Source organism: Fringilla coelebs (assembly GCF_963513975.1).
Source record: "Fringilla coelebs genome assembly, chromosome: 1".
Classification (NCBI taxonomy): Eukaryota; Metazoa; Chordata; class Aves; order Passeriformes; family Fringillidae; genus Fringilla; species Fringilla coelebs.
The window spans coordinates 10,403,145-10,424,205 of record NC_140028.1 but is presented as its reverse complement, the minus strand read 5'-3'; the positions used below and the strand labels follow the sequence as shown (position 1 = coordinate 10,424,205).

Genomic DNA, 21,061 nt, shown 5'->3' with positions numbered 1-21,061 from the left:
CAAATTTCCCTTTTAAGCAGCTCTGTGCACCCTATCAAGGCAGGGTTTAGCATTTGTTTTGCTGTTTCTTTCTGCAGAGCTTGGCCCAGTTCCTGTAGGGAGGACAGAGTGAGGAGTATCCTGGATCACCCATCTAGCCTTCATCCCCACACTTCTATCCAGAGGTCAGAACTACTGCAGTGGTCCTGAAATTGCTCCACAAGGCTTTTTTTTTCCAGCTCCTGGGTGGGTTTCCACACAATAAAAAAGTTTCAGCTGAAGTGAGAGCATGTGGCTGGCTGCAGCTGACTTACTGGTCAGCTGCCTGGGGCTCTTGCTTTCCCGCCTACAGTTAAAGCAGGGCTACAGCTCTGAATTCAAACCCTACAGTGAATAAAGGAAAGGCATTTGGATATATAGACCTGGAGCCATGGATGGGAAAAGATGCCAAATAGACAAGTGATTACAGGCAGTAGAACCTTTACTTATTTGAAAAAAAGTCTGCTTTGTCTTTGAAGTGTCTCAAGGAGCAAGTGGCTGCTGGTGTCAGGTCATTAAGGAAATCTGCAGGCTCCAACAGAAAACCATACTAAACCTCTGCTTAATCACCAAACACCTGCTGACCTCTTTTGTGCACATTCGGCTCAAGGTGCCTTGTCTTTCCTTCAGTCGGAAGTTCAGGAGCACATTTCAGTCCTTTCTGATACCTAAATTTTGAATTTTATTTAAAGACTAAGAACCCCATCTCAGAGAGACTGTTGACACCTACTGTAGCAGGGATGTGAGAGCAGGGAGAGATGAAAAATATTACTCAAATAGGTTTAAGAGCAACTTAAGCTTGTAAGTTTGCAGGCAGAGGTAGTAAGTTATTCCTGGGGCATTCCCTGAGGAAAAGACTGGAGAAATTAATTAGTTATTAAAAAAACAAAGCCTAATGCTACTGTTTTAAAGTGAACAAAATTAAATACAAGAAACAACCTCTAATACAGCTATTCTAGAAAAGTTGTGTTTGACTGCCCAGGGTTGATTCATCCACACAATGGGACTGCGAAAGAGAAATCAGATTCATAATTTCTGGTGGTAACTGAGGCACAAAATTATCTTCAAGACTTGGGGGAGGGGAAAAAAACCCACATGGAAATGGACCTGGTCCCATACAGCCTTTCAGAGAAGAGCAAAAAGCACAAGGGGAAGGGATTTTTCTGATCAGACACTACAAGAACCAAGGTAGGAACTACAAAAACTGGTAGGAACAGCATTTATAAGTCAACACTGTAAAGTTCCAGGTAAGCTGGAAAAGATTCTTTAGGTGGCACAGAAAATGACTGATCAGCTTCCCCTCTGCTCTGACAGCTTAGCAGATGTGACAGCTGTCACCAACTTTCCTCCCTGCCCCCACCATTACAAAAGGAGTGGAGCAGACATCCGCCTTGCTGCAGCCGGGAGGATCTGTTCTGTAATTTACAGAGGAACAAGGCAGAGCCTGTACTATGACACACTATCGTTTTTACTGTTCCCGAGCAGCAGCTGACCAGAACCAGCCAAGACGTGCAGGTTTTGTGCCTGCTGCAGCTCGGGGGGGGGTGTCAGCTTAAGCACGAGTTGACAAACAGCACTTAGCTTATCTCAAGAAGAAACCTGAGCACTCCCTCAGCAGATGACAGAGCTGTAAATCTTGTTATGTATAGCCCTAAAAGTATCATTAAGACAACTTAGAATAGTTAGTTTGTATTAGATAAGAAAAATGTTGTCTTGCAGCTATGCAGAGGAAAACATCTTACAGTCGTGTGTGCATTTTGCATCCACCTGAAAAGCCTCCAGCTGTTTCAGAAGGGCTGAAGGGTCTAATAAAAGCATCCCCGAGAGCCTTAAACTCTTAAGGTGAGAAGCTGTCTGTAAGAATTTAAGGCCAGAAGCTGAACTTTATTTACTTATGGACATTTGCTCCTCTGTCTAGTTCTGGTTTCATGGCACAGAAAGGTTCCCAGTCCAGGGTGTATGTGGCATGAAACTATGTAACAGTGTGGAGCATGGGAAAATAAAATTGTTTTCAATTCATACTCAGGTGAACTATCACACAGAACTAGAGAGTTCTGGGGAAGGGAAGCACCTGAAAATAAATCACATTTATATGGTTGAACTGTTTGTTTTCTGTTGTGCAGTGGGGAGCTATTTTGAGTTTCATTCTTAGGTATTTAATATTTAGACCACTTTCACTGGTACAGACTGCCAATTCTCTGTTAAATTATGACCTCTAGGCTTGTCAGGAGACAATTAAGGAGACTGAAACTTTGAACAACAAGGGACTTCTCAGGGCATGCATTTGTCCTGTTCTGTGCTGCTCCAAACAGTATATGAGATATCCACCTCAGTTTTGACTTAGGAAATCAATACATGTCGCTGAAGAATACATAATACAAGTAGGACAGAAAAGTGAGGCTGTTGGAATCAATGTCTCTCCAAATGCTGCTATCTGAAATACTGTGACACAGTAGAAATTGAGAAAGAGCACAACATTTAACCACCGATTCTCCGGCTCCATATCCATATTTCCCCCCTCCAACCCCCCCATGTTAAGCCTATGTAGATTTGAAAGCCCCAAACAAAGCAAGCAGGATGTTCTGTGACAGTGGGACATCACACCAGTGCCACAATCCAGCCTGAAGAAGCTCTCACCACAGCAGTCTCCTGAGCCCCATGCTGTGGCAGCTACTGTTCTTGATACAAACCAGATCTGATAGCTCCACACTCCAGCTTTTCCTCTGGCTAAAGGATGTTCTCTGTGCTTTCTAGCAATTTCAAGTGACTTGTTCATTTTGAAGTAGCTTTGACAGGAATGGGTCTTAAATGAGAAACATCCAAGAACTGAGTCAGGGATGGGGGAAAAATAACCTCTGAAAGCTGGGTCAGACCTGAAATTCTCAGCAATGAAGTCACTCCATCCAGGAAAGATTAGTACTGCTCTAGTTGGTGTGAGAGCTGCTGGGAGATCCTGCCCACAGACAGGGTTTGTGAATGGTTCCTTCAGCCCCACGGGCTGCTGTGGAAACAACACAGAGGAGCTGGGAGCCCACAGAGCCTGCTGAGGCCAGAGAGAAAGCAATCGAAACTCATGGACAAAACAAGTGGTTTGATGCTAACTTTAGTAAGTGAAGTTTTCCAGATAAAGGCAATTGCATCCATATTTAACAGCTGTTAAAGAGATACACATTTAATTGCATTATATAAGGAGTGCTTTATATTAAAGAGAAAACATTTCAAGTGTTTTAGTTCTACCTGTTTGGAATCCAGACATTCTCCCTAGAAGATATTCCAGTTGACAAAAAGGGCCTCGTTCAGATATCTGGGATCAACTGAATACATTTATTTAAAAGCAATTTTAAATATTAAAAAAGTAGAAATTAACACATACAGTACTCAAAAACTGTCACATTAAATACATGTGAATAGACATGTGTACTGATGTTTTACCTTAACATTCAATGAGAAGTCAAGATTTTAACTAGTGGCATGACCAGATCTGATTTCTGTACACGTTGATGAACTATGTAATAAAAAAATAAATAGCAACTGTTGTTCAACAGTAAATAAGACATCATCTGCAGAGCAAACTTCCCCCTCTGGGGGCACCTTCCCCTGCCCCTCCCCCCAACCCTTTATCAGCTAATTTTCCATAAAGATTTAGACTTTCCAAATACTATGTCATATACAAAATTGCAGACAGTGGCTCATTGAGTTCAAATATAATACTGTACTTAAACTCAATCAATATCATACATTTTCAGATTTCTTATGACCCACAATAAGCCAGAATAAACAGAACTATTGTTCCTTATGGAACTAATTTAATTTTATAAAATGCATATGTATACTATTTTAAAGAGCATAGAAAAGAATAGACATTTGACTCTACATAATTTTACATGCCTAGGTTTTCTTTATATGATTTGCATTTATCAGTTTATTTCAAGATCACTTAAAAATACAATTGACCACAAAAGTGAATAGGTTTTGTTCTTTAATGCAACTTAAAACATTGTAGTAATGGATAAAATGGAATGCTAAATAAATGCTAAACCTGACTTCCTTTCCATAAAAACAGAATAAAGTCTGAAATACTGGAGCTGGTAATACTGAAGATTAGATGCCAGCAGGCTCTCTCACTCATTGCATATTTTTTTTAATTCATTTTTAAAAATAAATGATAAAACCATTAATAGTTGATAAATGTTTTGCCTTTTTTTTCATGTGGGATTTAGACAGATATTTGTTTCTAAATTAACCACAAACAGAATTAAATATTCACTGACTACAGTCTTGTAAAACTGTATTAGAAATGAAAGTCCTCAGAAAGTCTGAGATATGCTTTTATGAAATTAAAATCTTTCCATGCAGCCAAGACAATCTGCTTTGAAATAGCAGCACTAGGTACTGAAGCCAAAATAACATTTAAAGCAAGTAATACAAAACTACATATGAAAGTCATGGAACCCGCTACAGACAAACCATGGGAAAAACACAACCGCATGATGTTTCAAAAGATTAAAAATTATGTTGAAAGTGACACAGGAAATTAAAGTTTCCAGTAATGCATTGAAGTGTTTTCTGGCAACGCAACTTTATACCAGCTTTCAAGAAACCTCAGGTCAAATGCAGCCTTCCAAAGATTTTCTTGGAAATTAGTTTTGTGACCGTGTATCTGTTACTTCGTGCTTTGGGTTCCAACCATTACATGTTACAGCTTGGTGAACTCCATGAAAACCAGCCTTCTCCTTGTGATCTGAGATCTATCATTACCAGCCTGATCAAATGCACGAGAGGTCATCTCAGCTTCCACTTTTTAGAGCATTAAAAATAATTTAAATTTATCCTTTTATCACCACTTAAAAAAATTATTTTAGGTAACTAACTTTTAGCAAGGTTGAAGACAGAGGAAAAAAATCCACAAAATCATTTTTCAAAGAGCCAATTTAGCTATAAACAAATACTGTTGCAAGCTCACATTAACCTGAATAGCAATTAAGTTAAAATGTTCTTTTCCTCAAATGTAGCTAATATGACTACAGTACTACTTTTGTACAAAGGCAGGTTTCAAGTAAGCATCTAAATGCATGCACAATGTCAACAGTTAACATTTGCTAGAAGTCCTTGGTTACTAAGAATTCAGTGAAAGAAACCAGCAAATTTCACACATATCTACTAAAGAACAATATGACTAATTTTCATTAAAGTAAGTTTTCAAATGAAATAAATTTGTAACTTTTTATAGTGAGGTAATATCACAGGGGAACTGCAATCACAGTTTGGCATAGGTCCACATAATATAAACATGAAATGCTGTATGCACACTGTAAAACATTACTGTTATCTGTAAAGTCAGTGAATATTTGTCTTCATAATTACACTTAACTGAGCACTATATTAAATAAATATCGAAGTGGGTTTCATAGCTGTAAACTGCATACACTTATGAACTGCAGACTGATCTTTAAATTGTCCAAAACCATTCACTCATTCTAACTTTCTGCTAATTGTATATTGAGAATACCAGGTTATTAGGAACAGTCATTTCTGTACAGTTATGTGGGTGACAGAGACCACCTATGTTGGAAAGCTGGCAGTCCACACGTGTGGGACAGCACGGACAGAGATGGAAGTGCTAAATGCCCAGGATGGCTTCAACAAACCCGATAAGGCGTGCCAGGTTCCAAGGCTACCATAATACTGGCAAAGGCAGAATAACACAGTATATTTACAATACATATAATTCAACCTCATGAGGTGAAACTTAAATGAATTCTTAATTTGTAACAGCAGCTATATATACAATTGTGCACAGGATTACAGGGAGGCAGCAGCGTTCGCTTTTGCTAAAAAGCCCGTCTTGCATGAAGAATGTGCAATGCTCAAGTTTAGGATCTGTTTGTTTTGACTAGTCTGACAGAATGTGCACAAAGGACACTGGAAAGACCCCTTTCCTCTCTGGCTGTCCTTCGATGTGGCCAATCTGCAACACAGGAGAAGAAGGTACATAGATATACATGAGCATTGTACACACAGACTTCACAGCCTGCATTCATTCAAAAGCAGCAGAACTGCTCACAGAGCCTCTACCACTTCTTGGACAGTCTGAAGCAGACATTAGTTAACACTTGAATTTGTGTAAAGAACAAAATGAAATTGCACAAGCATATTATAAATAAGATAAATGAAGCCAATTAAATCTAAAGAGAGCAAAATTCAATTTTTTTTTTAGGAAACTTGCATATATCACTGAATTTCAAAAATTTCATCAGCAGAAGCCTGAGTTTCTTCCGTCTGATAGGCAGGTTTTCAGTAACATCTCTGCAAACCACTTATCTTGGTTAAGTGAATAAATCCTGAGCATCTCACTGAAGGGAATTGTCTGCTATATTTGTGAAGTTACTTATGATAATCTGCATGTTTCACTTAAGGTGATAAAAGCCCAGCTGTTTTCTCGTTGAATTAGTATGATACCTCATGATTTAGGTGCATACTAGTGTTTATAACAAATCACAATGTTGTCTGATTAAGCATCCTTCAGCTACAGCCACCTACATCTTTTGCATAACTATTATTTATAAAGAAATAGCTAATAAACTTATTCAAAGACATTAAAAATAATGGAGTACTTTATATGAACTTTCCATGTTTAAAATACATAATTATAAACTACTGTTGAATAGCACTGGAGCAGCAGCCCTGACTGACCACATGACTCTCTTCTCACCCTTCTACAATGCTGCTCACTACTTTCAGAATAATGGTGTACCTTCCTTCCTCTTCCACAAGCTTACAAAATGGGAAGGGGAAACATACAGGGCTGGCCATTTCCTCTTGGAGAGCCAAAGTTTTGAAGCATATGAGTCAACAGGCCTTGTTTCCCTTCTCAGAAACACTCAGACTGGGGCGCTTCATGGAACTTGCTGGGCATGTCCCCAAGGGGCTTAAAAGGCACTTCACAAAACAGATCCAGCAGGGAATGCAGCAGTAATCAGGGACTAGGTGATATGGGCACTTTTCACTGGGCACTGCTCTTTTGATATCAGCTTTTCAGTTGAAAATCTTCCACACTTAAATGATGAGTGAGAGAAAAACATAGCTGGAAACAAAACAGCAAAGGTTGTGCTGCTCTTAGATTAGGATATCACAGGCAGCATTGCAATTAGAATTTGTTTTAGTCAAATGAAATCTGTCTCATTATCCCCTGTAATAATTCTTTGGCAGGGAAATATGATGTAGCAGGGCTTTAGGGACATGAGCTGGATTGTCAAGAAAGGCTGGAAGCTTCACGTGGGGTTGAGAAAAGCCTGGTGTTAGCACTTGAACAATATGCAGTCCATAATGGGGGGAGTATGGTATGAAACAGGGACATGAGAGGGAAGAAGGGAAACAAAATGTTATCTGCCTCTCATTTAAGAAGAAAACCACCAGCTTATAGCATCAATTACAAACTATTCTTTAGATTTCCAGCAACCCATGTAGGTATAACTTAACATTTTGAGTGAATTGAAGTTAGTTACACATCTCATTTTCATGGAGAGTATGTTTGTTACATGGAGTAAGAATCACCACTTCTTCACATAATGAAAGGCTGTGTGCGTTACAGAGAGGGACCTGTGTAAATATGTGCTGTATGAGCCAGCAATAAAGTTAAACCTAGTGGGGCTGGTTCTAACAGATTCCCAGATAGAAGGGGTTTTCTCTAATGGAAGTTTAAGGGCTGGCTGTTAGCTCAGGCAAAAAGAAACCAAACAAAAATCAAAGCACAACAAAAACAAAACCCACCACCTACAAACAAAAATAAAAATAAATCCTCCACATTTGGAAAAAGAGGCTTTTCTATAAAAGTCATAAAGAAGTAATGTGGAACTGTAAAAGGGAAAGATACATACCCACCACTCTTGGTCCTCTTCACCAGTTACAATAATTACTTCTCCTTCAACAAATGTGAGTTCATCATCATTATCTGCCTGACAGTCATAAATGGTCTTCACTCGCCTAACTTTGTTTTTCCCCTAAAAACAGAATGAAGTTTGAGATGAAGGACATGAGAAACAGAAAAAAAATTATATTATTTTGCCTTTTGGTTGTGTTTTGTTTTACAAGAAAGTGAAGACTATCAACTACTTTCCCTGCAACTGGGAATATAGAAATCCAAAAACTCTGCTTCAACAAGGATATTAAAAAAATAAAATCAAAAGTTACCTACAGAGGTATGGGGTTTTTTCCCTTAAGATTCAGAACTCCCAGCAGAACGTAATGTGTAGTTCTTAAGAGGGCTTAAGTAACCTCTGTTTTCTCTGGTGAAGAAAGTTTAAATAATGTCTTTATATTGTTCTAGTCTGCAAACACCCTCTTTCTCCTTTAATATATACTTCCTCAATAAACCTACCATGAACAGAAAATTAAATCCAGTCTCCTCTAAATGTTCCAAGAGAGGTAAGGACTGAGGAAAATGCTGCATTGGAATCCCAGTATTCCTTACAGTTTTGGTTTTGGATCTAGTGCAAAAATACAGAATTCTTTGATTTTAAATCTGCTTACAGGACTGGAAATTATTTTTTTAGAGATTTTTCCATCCAAATGTTAGCAATTACTTACTAAAATTACCTTAATGTCAGATGGCAGTACTATTTTCTGATGATAATTCACACTAGATATTCTCACAGCTCTACCATTCTGAGTCCAAGTATTTTCTAGGTCATACTTTTCTGCATACTGCTAATTCATTTGAAAAAAGCCTCAGCCATGGACTCCTCCCCAAACATATGTTTCTTATGGCAGAGATGACTTAAATTATTTCCAAATAAAGTAAGTAAGCAATGTTCACAGCAAAACACTCTTGCTACTTTATATTCCTGTATTTTCATACCCACACCTCTTCAAAACCTACAGTTACTTCTTTTAAAGAAGTAATCATATAACAAGAATGCAAAAACCCAAGAAGAGCAGAAGGAGATGAGAAGCAGAAGGGCTATGAAAGGAAAAGTCAGCAGGTTTAGAGGAATTTGAGCCAAAACTAACTTCACAGAGGAAATTTCCTAGGGAGTCTTCTCTTTGCTGCTACATACCCACTTGAAATTCCTCCATGTTTTGGCAAAAAAAAAAATCTCTGCAGCTCAACAGCAGAACAGACACACTGAAAAAAGCACTCACACTAAACTCAAGGTACAAATAATAATTACAGGGGGATTTAAGGGAGAAAGCAGTTAACACAACATAAAACTTAAAAAAAAAAAAACAAAAAAACAAAAACATACCCAAGACAAATGAAGAGAAATACCTGAAGATCATATGAGATCAAGGGCTTTTTCTACAGCAAAGGTTTGCTGCAGTGAGAAGTCACTTCAAAGAATGCTCTCTCTTTTTTAAAAAATATATTAATATAATTTAAACAAAATCTCATCTACCACTAGGGACTGGAATTCAATAGGAATGGGTGCTTGGGGACAGTCCCAGCTTTCAACTCCAGAGAACCTTTACAAGCCAAGAGCGTTCCCTCCCAATCAATCCTCCAGTGATGAAGGGAAGCAACTACTTCTGGAAGGTAAAAATTGCCTTGTTTAATAAAAAGAATAAAGAAATTCACATTCCTCTAAACTTAGAAAACTGTGTGGAACTCAGCTTGTAAAGCACATGAGAAATACTGGTGGAAATACTCTGGTTGCATCAGATTTTAACATTTTATTCCTTTCACGGAGAGCAGCAAAAAGCAGCATTCAAGCTCAAGGTCTATTTAATCATGGGAAGGTATAAAAAGGAATGGATATGTAGAGAGCATGTATGTTCCAGAACATATTTTGTTCATGTTCCAGAACAGTTTGTGGCATTGTTGTGTAAAGAAATGGAAACAATTCCAGGAAATGTAATCTGCGACTAAAAAACAAATACCCACCACCGACTGATTCCCTGTACCCAACAAATGCTTATTAACAAGAGATTTTATGCTTAAAACTGAACAGTAATGAGATGCTGTGATCATTAATAATCCAACCATGCTCTTATTTACATTCAACACTTTTTTTTCTCTTCAAAAATGAGTATTTTGTCTCTTTTATAGAAACCACCACACACATAAAAGTACACTCAAGTGCTCAGTGTGATTTCAGCAGCACTCAGTGCAAGTTTTGTTTCTCTAAAAATATCCTTTCAAACCTTTATAAATTATCAGCATTGGAATTTTTAAATTATATTTCTGGACAATTAATTTTCTAAAACTACCAATAAAAAAAACTATGCTTCCCTGCTAAGTGGCTAAATAGTCAAGCCCAAGAGAGAGGTGCCCTGAGTACTGTGGCTGCTGGCACGGTTCTCACTGCTCACTGGGAAGGAGCACTTCATCAGCCAGAGGATGAAAATGGAGGCAAGATACATTTGGGAGGAATTCTTGCACATTAGCACTCCAGCAAAAAAGTTTGCATTGAACACGAAGAGATACAAGTGTGCATGCAAAGATGTGCAAAAACCTGGCTATATATATATATTTATTTATTTTTATATACATGTATACTGGGAAGATATAGAATAGCTGCTATCACTGCCCAACAGTGGAACTATTTAATTTACTGCACATATGAAAATGGCTGAGTTTAGAGAACAAAGAATCTTTCCTCAGAATTTTTCTGTATATAGTAGAGTGACAGTTTAAAAAAAGCCAAAAGTAACCAAACTAAACCATAATGGTAATCCATTATTTGCTTTCTTCTTTAATAAAGTGACAAGTAGCTGAGAATGGCCAGCATAATTTGCCTGCTTATATTTAAAAGTACATAAGTAAACAAACATTTTTTTATCTGATCCCTCTAATATTTAAATTCCAGAATACTCAGGAAGCCCAAGCAACAACTCTGTTGTGCTCAGTTCAGACAGCAGCTTACAGGCAAGTCCATGCCAGAAGCCAAGCAGAATGATGGCTCCACAGGGCTCTTCCTCACACAAGCACCAGGCAGATACTCATCCTCTGCTTTCACTATTTCACTAGGATGAAGTCTTGTTTCCTTTTTACATAAGTGTTTTGCATAGCCAATTTGGCAAACAAAGCCACCTCCTTTTTGATGTATCCTTCATGATGAAAATCTTAAGAGACCTCTGGAGATTAATAGTTATCTCAATCTACATAGGCATTAAGAATCCTCTGCTGGAAATTGTACTGGTAAGAAGGATGAACAGCAAGATAAATTGGGGGCTGGAATCAAGTTAAAGTTCCACATCTACAACTACACACCATGCAGCAATGTCAATATTGCCACTTCATCAATACACCTGAGCCTACACCTCAACCATTATCAACATTAAATACTCACAACAGGGACATTTACTATTTTGTCACAGTTGACTTTACTTTAAATTTTGCATCTACTGACAACAGGTGCTAACATCTCTTCTTAAAGCTTACTAAGTCAAATACATAAATATTCTACCAATCTAAGGCACACAGACCTGTGAGCAAAGGCAAGAGAGAAAACCAGCAATTCATTCAGAATTGTGATTGGCATAGATATAATAAATACATAAATCCCAACAAATCTAAATACACTGTCATGCTCCCAAGGTTATTGTTTTATGTTGCAAGTATTTTTTGAGCTTGCAGGACGCCTTGAAAACCCCCAACACTTGGTGAAGGTGCTCTGGGGCACAAAAAGAGCCCCTCATTCCCCACCCCAGCCCATAGCTTTATACTGCCTTGAGTGCATAGCTCAAGGGTGCACACAAAGTCCTACAGTTACTTCCAAGCCTTCCATGGATACTCCCAAGGAGCTGGAGTCATACCTACCATATTTATTTTCCTGGGGAGTGGCACAGGGGTTTCTGGCAGAGTGTGTGTTATGTCATTAGACTCTTCAGATGCTTGCCTTTGGACGGTATCTCTGGATTGTACGTTTGGAGAAAGATCTATGGAGTGAGATTTTGGATTTGCCTCTGAGGGCTGAGCTTTCGGTGCTGCTTCTCCACCTTGAGTTTTAGCCAACAGTTCTCCCAGCTGAGGTTTTGGAGGAAGGTCCTTCACTTGTGGCTTTGGAGGTAAGTCTCCAAGCTGTGGTTTTGGTGGCAAGTCTCCTAGCTGAGGCTTTGGGGGTAGTTCTCCAGGCTTTGGGGGTAAATCTCCCACTTGAGGTTTCTGAGTTAATTCCAGAGGCAGAGGCTTTGGGGGCAGGTCTCCAGGCTGTGGTTTCTGTGGTATATCGATGGACAGTGAGGGCTTCTGAAACATTTCCATGTGCTGATGGGATTTATCTATTGAAAGATGATGACTGGTTTCTATTTTTCTTAGTGCCACTGAAACAAAAAAGCAAAACAATGTTTTTCACAATCTTAGTATTTTAATATTAAAGAAGTTAGGCATATGTCAGAACTGCAATTGTGTCAATGACCACATGGTCACTGAGCCCCATAACTGCCCATAAGTCTTCCTAGTCTATGACAAAAGCAGGATAGTACAACTTCACATAACCCTTGTTCTCTGAGGTCTCATTTAATTGCTCCTCCTGGAGGCCAGCAGTGCTTATTTCAACAGCTATTAGATGTCAATTCATAGATTATTTACTTCAAATGAAATAAAGTGAACCACTTTTTGGACCTAAACCAAAAAGTATGAAATATAATAAAAGACTTTGCAAAACCACCTCTAGACCAATTGACATGACTGTAACAAAATTTATTTTTAAGGTCAGTTACCCACATATACAGTTCAATTCAATTCAAAAAACCACCTGACTCTCAGGATTAGTACCTGTAAAATCTCTCAGAAGAGAGAGAGTGAGCACATATATCTATCTATGCAGTGTATAGAACATACTGTACTATAGACATTCACACTAAAACGAAAGAAAAATGAATTATTGTATATATTTACAATTTAGTAAAGATGAAAGTTTTAAAGTGTGTATTTTGCAGATTTGATGGAAGGAAATTGAAACTAGACTTTCAAATAGTTCTTTTTCCCAGTGTCATCTATTGATTTTACTCCTAAGCTCCCTAAGAAAACTCAACTGAAATCTACCTCAAAAAACAAAACCATTAGTACACACAAAAAATCCCCAACCCAAAACCTTCTAAATTGAATGGCCCTAATGTTAAAAGATGAAGGGGGACAAGGGAGAAAAAATTTACAACCTGTGATGAAAGCAACACATTTTAACTAGAAGGAACAATTTCCTATTGCATTCAGCACTGCTTTAGTATCATACTCTACCAGCCAAAAAAGTGCCCTCACTTCCTTTGGATATCACCCACTTCAATAACACTTCCATGATATATATATGGTTACTTACACCAAAAAAAAAAAAAAAAAAATCCTCAAAAAATCAAACCAATAAAAAACCAACACAAACCAATAAAAAACCACACCAACCAAACCCCCCCACCAAAATACCCCTCATCAACAAAACACCCCAAACCAAACCCATTTGCATAGTTTCCATGAAAGAAATTGTATAATTACTATCAGATGTTTAATATAAAAAAGAGTCTGTGTTGATCCCTGTATATGGCTGTGCCCTTGGCTTACCTCACAGCAAATGCACATACACTTCCCCATGCGTTTGAGATTTAAGTAGATGATATGAAAAACCCTGATAGTAGCCCTTATCAAAGTGCTTTGATTTAGCCCTTCTTAAATTTTTACCTAAATAATTTTAAATCAAGGAAGTGTTAACTTCCTTCACAGTGCTACCCTAGCAGTATCTCTTTCAAAAGATAACATGTCAGAATAATTGTAATTTAACAAAGTTAAAAATTAACATTTTCTTTTTCTGTTAAAAAATTATTTGTACTCTCAATTTCAGACATCTGACTTCAGAATTTTCGACAAGCAGCATTTCCTGATCTTCAGGCTCTGTTGTGATCATCCACTCAGACAGATATAATGCATTTTTGATGGATTCTGTATTCAGACAGAATAGTCTGAAGTAGGTCTACCTTATAGTCAACTGCTGCCACAACTCAAAAAATAACAAACCAACCCAACCTGCAGGGTGAGTTTAAAGAGACTAGGAAAGAACATTTCTAAAAGAAAGGTGCTCCCTGGGATGATGGTCTCAGCAAGCTTGTCACTGATATATAAATCAGCATGTAACAGCACCTGATTCTTTCCCAAGCAGTTGCACTGACCACAACCCTGATTGCCAGGACATGGCACAGATACAGTTTGCTCCACGCTATCAAGAAGTGGGACTTGGAGATAATAGGAGAAAAAACAAAACTCCCAACAAGAGTGGTCTAGGATAGAAAAAGCAGCCCAGAGAAGTTATCCATGGAGATACTCAAAATGTGACTGGACATGGCCTTGAGCAACCTGGTCTCATGGCAGAAAACTGGCCCTGCTCCGAGTGCTGGACTGGAACACAAGACATCCTGAGGTCTCTTCCAGCTTAAATTAGTTCATGATTAATTTTTTTCCTCCCTAGGTGTATTTTTTTTCAGTTTAATAAAAGCCTTCCCCATCTTCCAAAATCCTTTCAGTTTTGTGATGCTTTCAGGGTTTGTGGCATTTTAGAAATGAAATTTCTGCTGAAAAGATCCATATATTTAAAACAAGTGCCTACTTTCACCCACATTTAAAAGATTCCATTATGAGAATAGCCACAAAGATTCCTTACCTTTCTGAGGTAGTTTGGGAAGAACCCTAGGGCCAAGTGCAGTCTTTGCAGTCCCAGTGCTAAATCAATAGATGTGAATTATTAGTGCTTACAACTGTTATAAAATTTCTTGTAACTTCTCATTTCCCCCCCTCTACACATTCATAAATAAAAAATCCCAAAAGAAATCCACATTTATTTTGCCCCTTTTGTATAATCACTTGGTCTGTGGATAAATCCCAAAACTCAAAGCATTGTTTAGAATTAATAGTTGTTTATTTTTTTTTTCCAGAGAAAAAGACATACAAACCCTACACAGCTTCAGTGCTATGGGGCAGACATACTGTATGAACTATGGTACATGCAAAATGTACTCTGAAAATAGGTGAAGCTAAAAGACCAATTCTGTGGGCAGATCCTGAACCTTAAGAGAAATTTGTTCTTCAAAATAATGATACTGAAATGTACAAAATATAATCTGTGCTTTATGCCAGTGAAGCTTTCCAGGACTGAGCCTTTGCCTTGTAGCCTCCTGCACATCTATGCAATTGGATCACACACACTCTCTGCTGCAGGAGGACACAAAGTCTCTGCTACTCCCAGGAAATACTGATGATTGTGGGAAAGCATGCTTTACTCTGTCAACCTCAACCTGGATTACACATATGTTAGCTACTCCCATCAAAGTTTTTCCTTTAAAACCACACCTGAAGTCACTTTTATAGAAAAGGAATGTGGAAGAGAGAAAAAAGCAAATTGATTTACGGCATAAAAATCAAACAATACATATAAATCAGTATCAGCTCAAAATAATGATTAAAAAAACAAGAAAAAAAATGAGTGAGAAAGCTGCCAATGTATGTTGAACAGAGCAGAGACTGTTCTGCATCAACTGCCTTAATTCTGGTATTGCTTGTCTCTGCAGCCAACATTTCAAAATGAGCATGATGAAACACTTTTAAATTTTAGCTGTTTTTTAAATAGCAAAAATACATCATGACATGAAACTGAAAGAACAGCCAAGCTCAATCTTGATTCAATAAATCACAGAATCATAGAATATCCTGAATTGGAAGGGGCCCACAAAGATCCTCAAAGCCCAGCTCCTACTTCAGCCTCTCTCTAATGCCATGGAGTACAAGGAGCACACTTTTACCCTTGTTTGACAAGAATCTAGGATGGGCCCAGCTCTCTGTGCTGGGTACACTACCACTTTTCTCCTGAATGCCCAGTGCCAGCTGGATGGATTCAGCAAATGTGGGAAGCAGCCGTGCCACCACCAACAGGTCCCCTCCCTGTCCTGACAAGGCAGATCACAGTCTGGGGTGTCCAGAAACTCTTCCTACACATCTGCTGTGCCTGTCCCCAGCCACAGCCCATCCCACACACTGGTGGTCATGCAAGGCTGTGTGCCTCAGGCAGGTGCTTATTGGAATTACCAGGCTATGAACCTCATGACTTTGGAATCACAGCACAGCTAGAGGAGTAGCAAACTCTAAGTGACAGCAATGTATGGCTGTCCTTACTGCTCCAGCTATTGAAAAAGACACTTGTAATAGATAGAGCTGATGAACTATGAGCTAAAAGCAGTTTGTGTTACTGCAGACTGTGTGGCAGCACAGGAGCCTGACAGAGTGGAAAACAGCTAAACTGGAAGACTGACATGAACTCTCTCTCTTACAGAGCCATCTTCAATGCCAGCCTGTACCCAGAGTGATGCTGCTGCTCCAGGCAGGACACCTCACACTGAAGCAGATAAAATGAAATGCCAGAAGACATGAAAATAAAACTTTTGTCCTGCTGGACTGTGGTCTGAGGCAGCATTCCCCAGCTGGGAGAGCACTTCTGTAGGAGCAGCAGAGAGATTTGGGCACAGGGCGTTCTGTCCATCCTGCTCAAAGGATGGATTGTGCACGGACAGCGAGGAACAGCGTAGGAGGCTCAGTGCAGCCAAAGTATTTGTATGCTAGCAGGGCATGCAGGAAACTAATAAGAAACATAGCTAGGATTTTCTTTCCTATGAAAGGCTTTTCTTTTCTAATTTACAAATTAGTTATATTTATTTAAATTTTCATCTTTGTCTTCATATATGCAGATTTTACCTTGACTGCTGAGACATCCCCTCAAACTTGTTTGCAGCCTTAGTTGAAGGTGGGCCCAAATCATTACCTGAGGTGAAAAAAAGGACAATTAAAAACAAACAAACAAAAAAAATCATTAGGATAACTGAAATATAATCAGCAGAGGGTGCAATTTAAAGCAAAACATGTATTCCTCTATGCATCTTCTCTACAACATATCTCAGAGATCATTTAGAAATTTATTCTTTATTAATAATTTTATAGCTGAAAAAGCAGGAGGGACCAAAATAATCCAAGATGACCTTTCATATAACACATTTTAAACAACTCACTGGCAGCTCTCATCTCCTGGCAAGGGAAGATTGAATGACATTGCTGTAGGGCATTTGTTTTTGAAATAGTGTTTCAATTTTCTCTGTATAGAAGGAGACACAGCAGGCCAGTATCAGATACATTTTTCACTGATGTTTACATTTTGCACTGTGAGGCACATCTTTTTAAAACCACCATGAATGTGATTTTATTCACAAAACATTAAATTTCTAAGGATTGGTATTTTATCCTATGCAAAGAACAGCCTTTATTGATTTAGTGACTACGTTTGTATGTTCCCATAATCTGCACTTTAGCCATTGGCAAAGGGAAGATCCTGGGTACACAGAATTCTGTCAAAAGGCAGCAAAATCCAAACCCAAGCGCTCTGGATTCCTCCAGCACAAAGCTTCTCTTCATTAGCAATCACCATTTTCAAGGTATAATGGCACCAACTCCTTTGGCTTAGTGCCTTTTCATCCCCTTTGCCTCTCCTTTTACAGCAAGTCAATCTCAGAACCAGCTTCAACAACCATTAGTAAATTTTGTCATTGAAAGAGATGCAAAGTGACATTTAATGATCCAAGAACACAAAATACTTCTCATTCAAAAGAATGACACATTTTTCTAAATACCATTCTTGGCGCATTGATGTCTAAATGAAACAGCAGAAAAGGCTCATGCTGTGCCTTGCTAAAAATATGTTTGTGTTTAAAAGTGATGCAAAAAAGGAACTAAGGTAAAACAGCAAACATGTAGATCCTAAAGATAAAGGAAGGAAAAATATCTCATGGTTGCTATGGAAATACAAAATAATCCAAATGACATTTTTAGAACATCTTTGAATAGTAACTCAATTTGCTTAGCCATAAGCTAAGGATTGCTCTGCTTGAAACTTCAATTAATGCACAGATTAGAAGACAAATGCTGAAATTCCACATAGCAAGAAATATAACAACACAGAAGAAAGCTTCTGAAAGGAAAAGCAGTGAACATTACAATATCCTTAAGCAAAAAACCACAAAGGCAGATAGAAGAAACTCTTTTATAGACACAAAATTTCATACTTGCTTAAAAATCCAAAATGACTTTGAAACAAGCTTTTGTACAGATTTCAGCTATGAAAAATGGGGAGAAGAGCCCCCCCTTCCATCCACTGAAGTTTAGCTTGCCATGAAAAGCAGTAAAGAGACCAGAAAAGCCATATTCTTCTCTGGCCCTGTTCTGACAAAGTGCATTACTGCTACAGTCTTCTTCAACTGCACACCTGCACCTTTTCCATATTTTCTTCTTCCTTTATCTGTTGTCTAATGTGTTTAAGGAAAAGTTGACACCTGCTTAGCATCTAATCCTATCACACCTTTCATCCTAACAGTGCTAAATTACACAGTATTCTTGAATATGGTACTTTAGGAGTTGTCTTGGACTGAAATATTTGGGATTTTTAAATATATTTAAAGTCCAAACTCTTCAAAATGTCCGAACTACCTCTGAAAAAGTACAGGGCTGTTGGACTCCACAACATAGGAAACGTTTTTTCCCATATCCCAGACCTCTGAGAAGTAGAGAACTGAAAAGATTCCATTATTTTTATTCCTTGAGAAAAAGTCTTTGCTTTTCATTGGACTCTATACTTCTCTTCATGTTAAATCCTAGATTAAATCACACATGAGTACTCCATGATTTACTAAATTTAACTCGATTTGCTGAAAAAATGGTGCTTTTAGTCTAGCTTTTTTTTTTTAAATTTTAGGCTAGTAATTGCATGTTTGTACTAGAATAGAGAGAGGATACTCTTAAAATACAAGTAATATATGGATGATGCACCTATGTAAGCACTGGATTCCAGTTTAAAAATTTACAGATTCATGGAAATCCTGCCACCAAAACTAAAATCATAGAAAATTACATAAGCCTGAGATTTATAGCTATCAAGAGAATTTGACTGCATAAAGCAATGTTTATTCAAAAGAGGAAGAATCTGAGTAGTCTGGAAAATAGTTTCCGAAAAGCATCTGTCAGAAAGGTATCCTGGTAAAAATAAAAATTAAAATGCACTGTTTCTGTGTAACTTCTGCTGGTAGCAGGATGCAAACCTATCAGTCTTTGTGTATGTACAGACAACATCACAAAAGCCAAATACATACTGAGACAACACATTCCCACCAGCAAGGTGTGAACACTTCCCAGGAGAGGCGTGGCCCAGAGCCCAAGGAAAGCAAGAAGCTCCTGTGGCAGCCGTGAGACCTGCGCAGACACCGAGGCTCTGGGCGCCCCAAAGCTGCATCCCCGCTTCCTGAGCTGGGCACAGCAGCAGCAGCAGGAGGGGCAGAGGAAGAGGCAGAGGAGAGCAGTGGCTGAGGGGCTGGGGTGAGGGCAGAGCCTGGGCAGCTAGGGCAGAGACAGGGAGGCACTGGAGGGGACTGGATGGGCCCCAGGGCAGCAAGGAGGATTTTCAGCTTTCTCAAGTGAGACTTGGCTGCGGCAGCCTGGGAGGCAGTGACAGGAGATGGAACTGCTGATTTATCTGAGCTGACATTACATCAAGCTGCAATCATTGGAAAGCAAGCACCAGGTGAAAAGAAACCAAAGATCATATATCAGCCATCATAAAGGTTTTCCCCTGCCCTTTTGATTTGCATTTCAAAACTCACCCCAAGGAATTGGGCCCTTATTCTGGGGTCCATGAGGTAGTGGGCTTGGTGGGTCAGAGAGGGTTCTTTTGTGTCCTGGGGGTGGGGGAGGTGGTCTCTTCTTGGAAAGAGTGGAGCTGCCACTAGAGGTTTGAGTGCTTAGAGGGAGGGTTGAAGGTGGGCCTGCAAAATAACAAACAACCTTCTTACAAATACATGTGCATAAACGTCAAAGCAGCACTGAAAAATTCACAGTCAGACCCACAGCAAAGTGCAGCAAAAGACTAAAATAAAAAGACAAGCCATGCCAAAAACACTGTTTAGATTAAACGACACATCCACCACATTTTTAACCATCTCAGCTGTGGGAATATAAGCAACTTGACAATAGAATGACATGTGTACTTATGTTTAAAAAATACAGGATTAATCGTGCCAAGATTTCTAATTTTAGGCATTGTTAAAAAAAAAAAAGGCATCATGAAATTTTAAAATTAAGTAATATTTAGCACATGGGATTAAAATTGCTGTTAATGTATACCAGAATTAAAGCACATTCTATATGCTCTAATATGTGGGGAGGTTTTTTAGCCCTCCAGACCATGCCATACAAATTTTGTTAATAAACTGGAAGGCAGGAGGAAAGAAATAAAAATATGCCTACAAATTTTCCTTTCACTTTCAAAATAAGATTTTTAGCTTGAGAAGATTTTCTCTGAGTCTTTTTTCCTATTTCTGTAGATCAAATACATCAAACTACGCATTCCAAAAGCAATGCAAATTGTTGTACATGGTATGAATAAAATAAACATCAGAGAAGTCCTTTCTGGGACTGAGATTAGATATTTCACGGTAGCATTGCTTATTGGAGCCTATGCAGTCACCCCTACCCTTAAATACTTTTATTTCCCTCTGATTTAATGCTGGCACAAGTATTATCCAACACAATGCATGTTTTACACAATATGGGAACAGATACAGCTTGAAAGACAAAATAACCCAGCGGGAAGACAAGAGTTGTTCCTAATCAGCTTCAGCACTGACCTTCACAAAGGTCTCTACCAAGAAGCTCGGGGAAGCAGAGCCGGGCGCCGGCGGCAGGAGGGGACGGCTGCTGGAGTCAGCTGCCACCACTGCCCAAGAAACGCCTGGTAACACTTCCTGCAGCAGCTCTGCATCCGCCCAGAACAGCTCCAGGGGGACTGGATTGTTGTTGGGGTGCTCTTTGTTCGTTTGTGGGTTTGGTTTGGTCTTGTTTTAATCTAACTAACAACTCAGGCTTCACTGCAGTCCTCACTTGCAATAAGTGTTCACATCAGACAGCTTTGCCATCAGTCCAGATAAATGCAGAAAATCGACACAAAACTTTAAAGCAAAGTCTATTTATGCCTGAAATTTCAAGTCTATTGTCAGTCTATTTTTTAGTGCTGTAGAACCAACTTGCCTATTTTTGAAA

General features: G+C 38.7%; 1 protein-coding gene across 1 annotated transcript in view; it reads right to left on the bottom strand.

Annotated features, from left to right (window-relative positions):
- Positions 1 to 3,145: 3,145 nt before the first annotated feature.
- Positions 3,146 to 21,061, bottom strand: part of ASAP1 (ArfGAP with SH3 domain, ankyrin repeat and PH domain 1) — a 141,921-nt gene continuing 124,005 nt past the window's right edge. The window contains 6 exon segments of the mRNA XM_084222200.1: positions 3,146 to 5,986; positions 7,896 to 8,018; positions 11,777 to 12,279; positions 14,601 to 14,659; positions 16,682 to 16,748; positions 19,627 to 19,788. Of these exon segments, the coding sequence (XP_084078326.1) occupies positions 5,912 to 5,986; positions 7,896 to 8,018; positions 11,777 to 12,279; positions 14,601 to 14,659; positions 16,682 to 16,748; positions 19,627 to 19,788 (989 nt within the window). The 3' untranslated portion in view covers positions 3,146 to 5,911.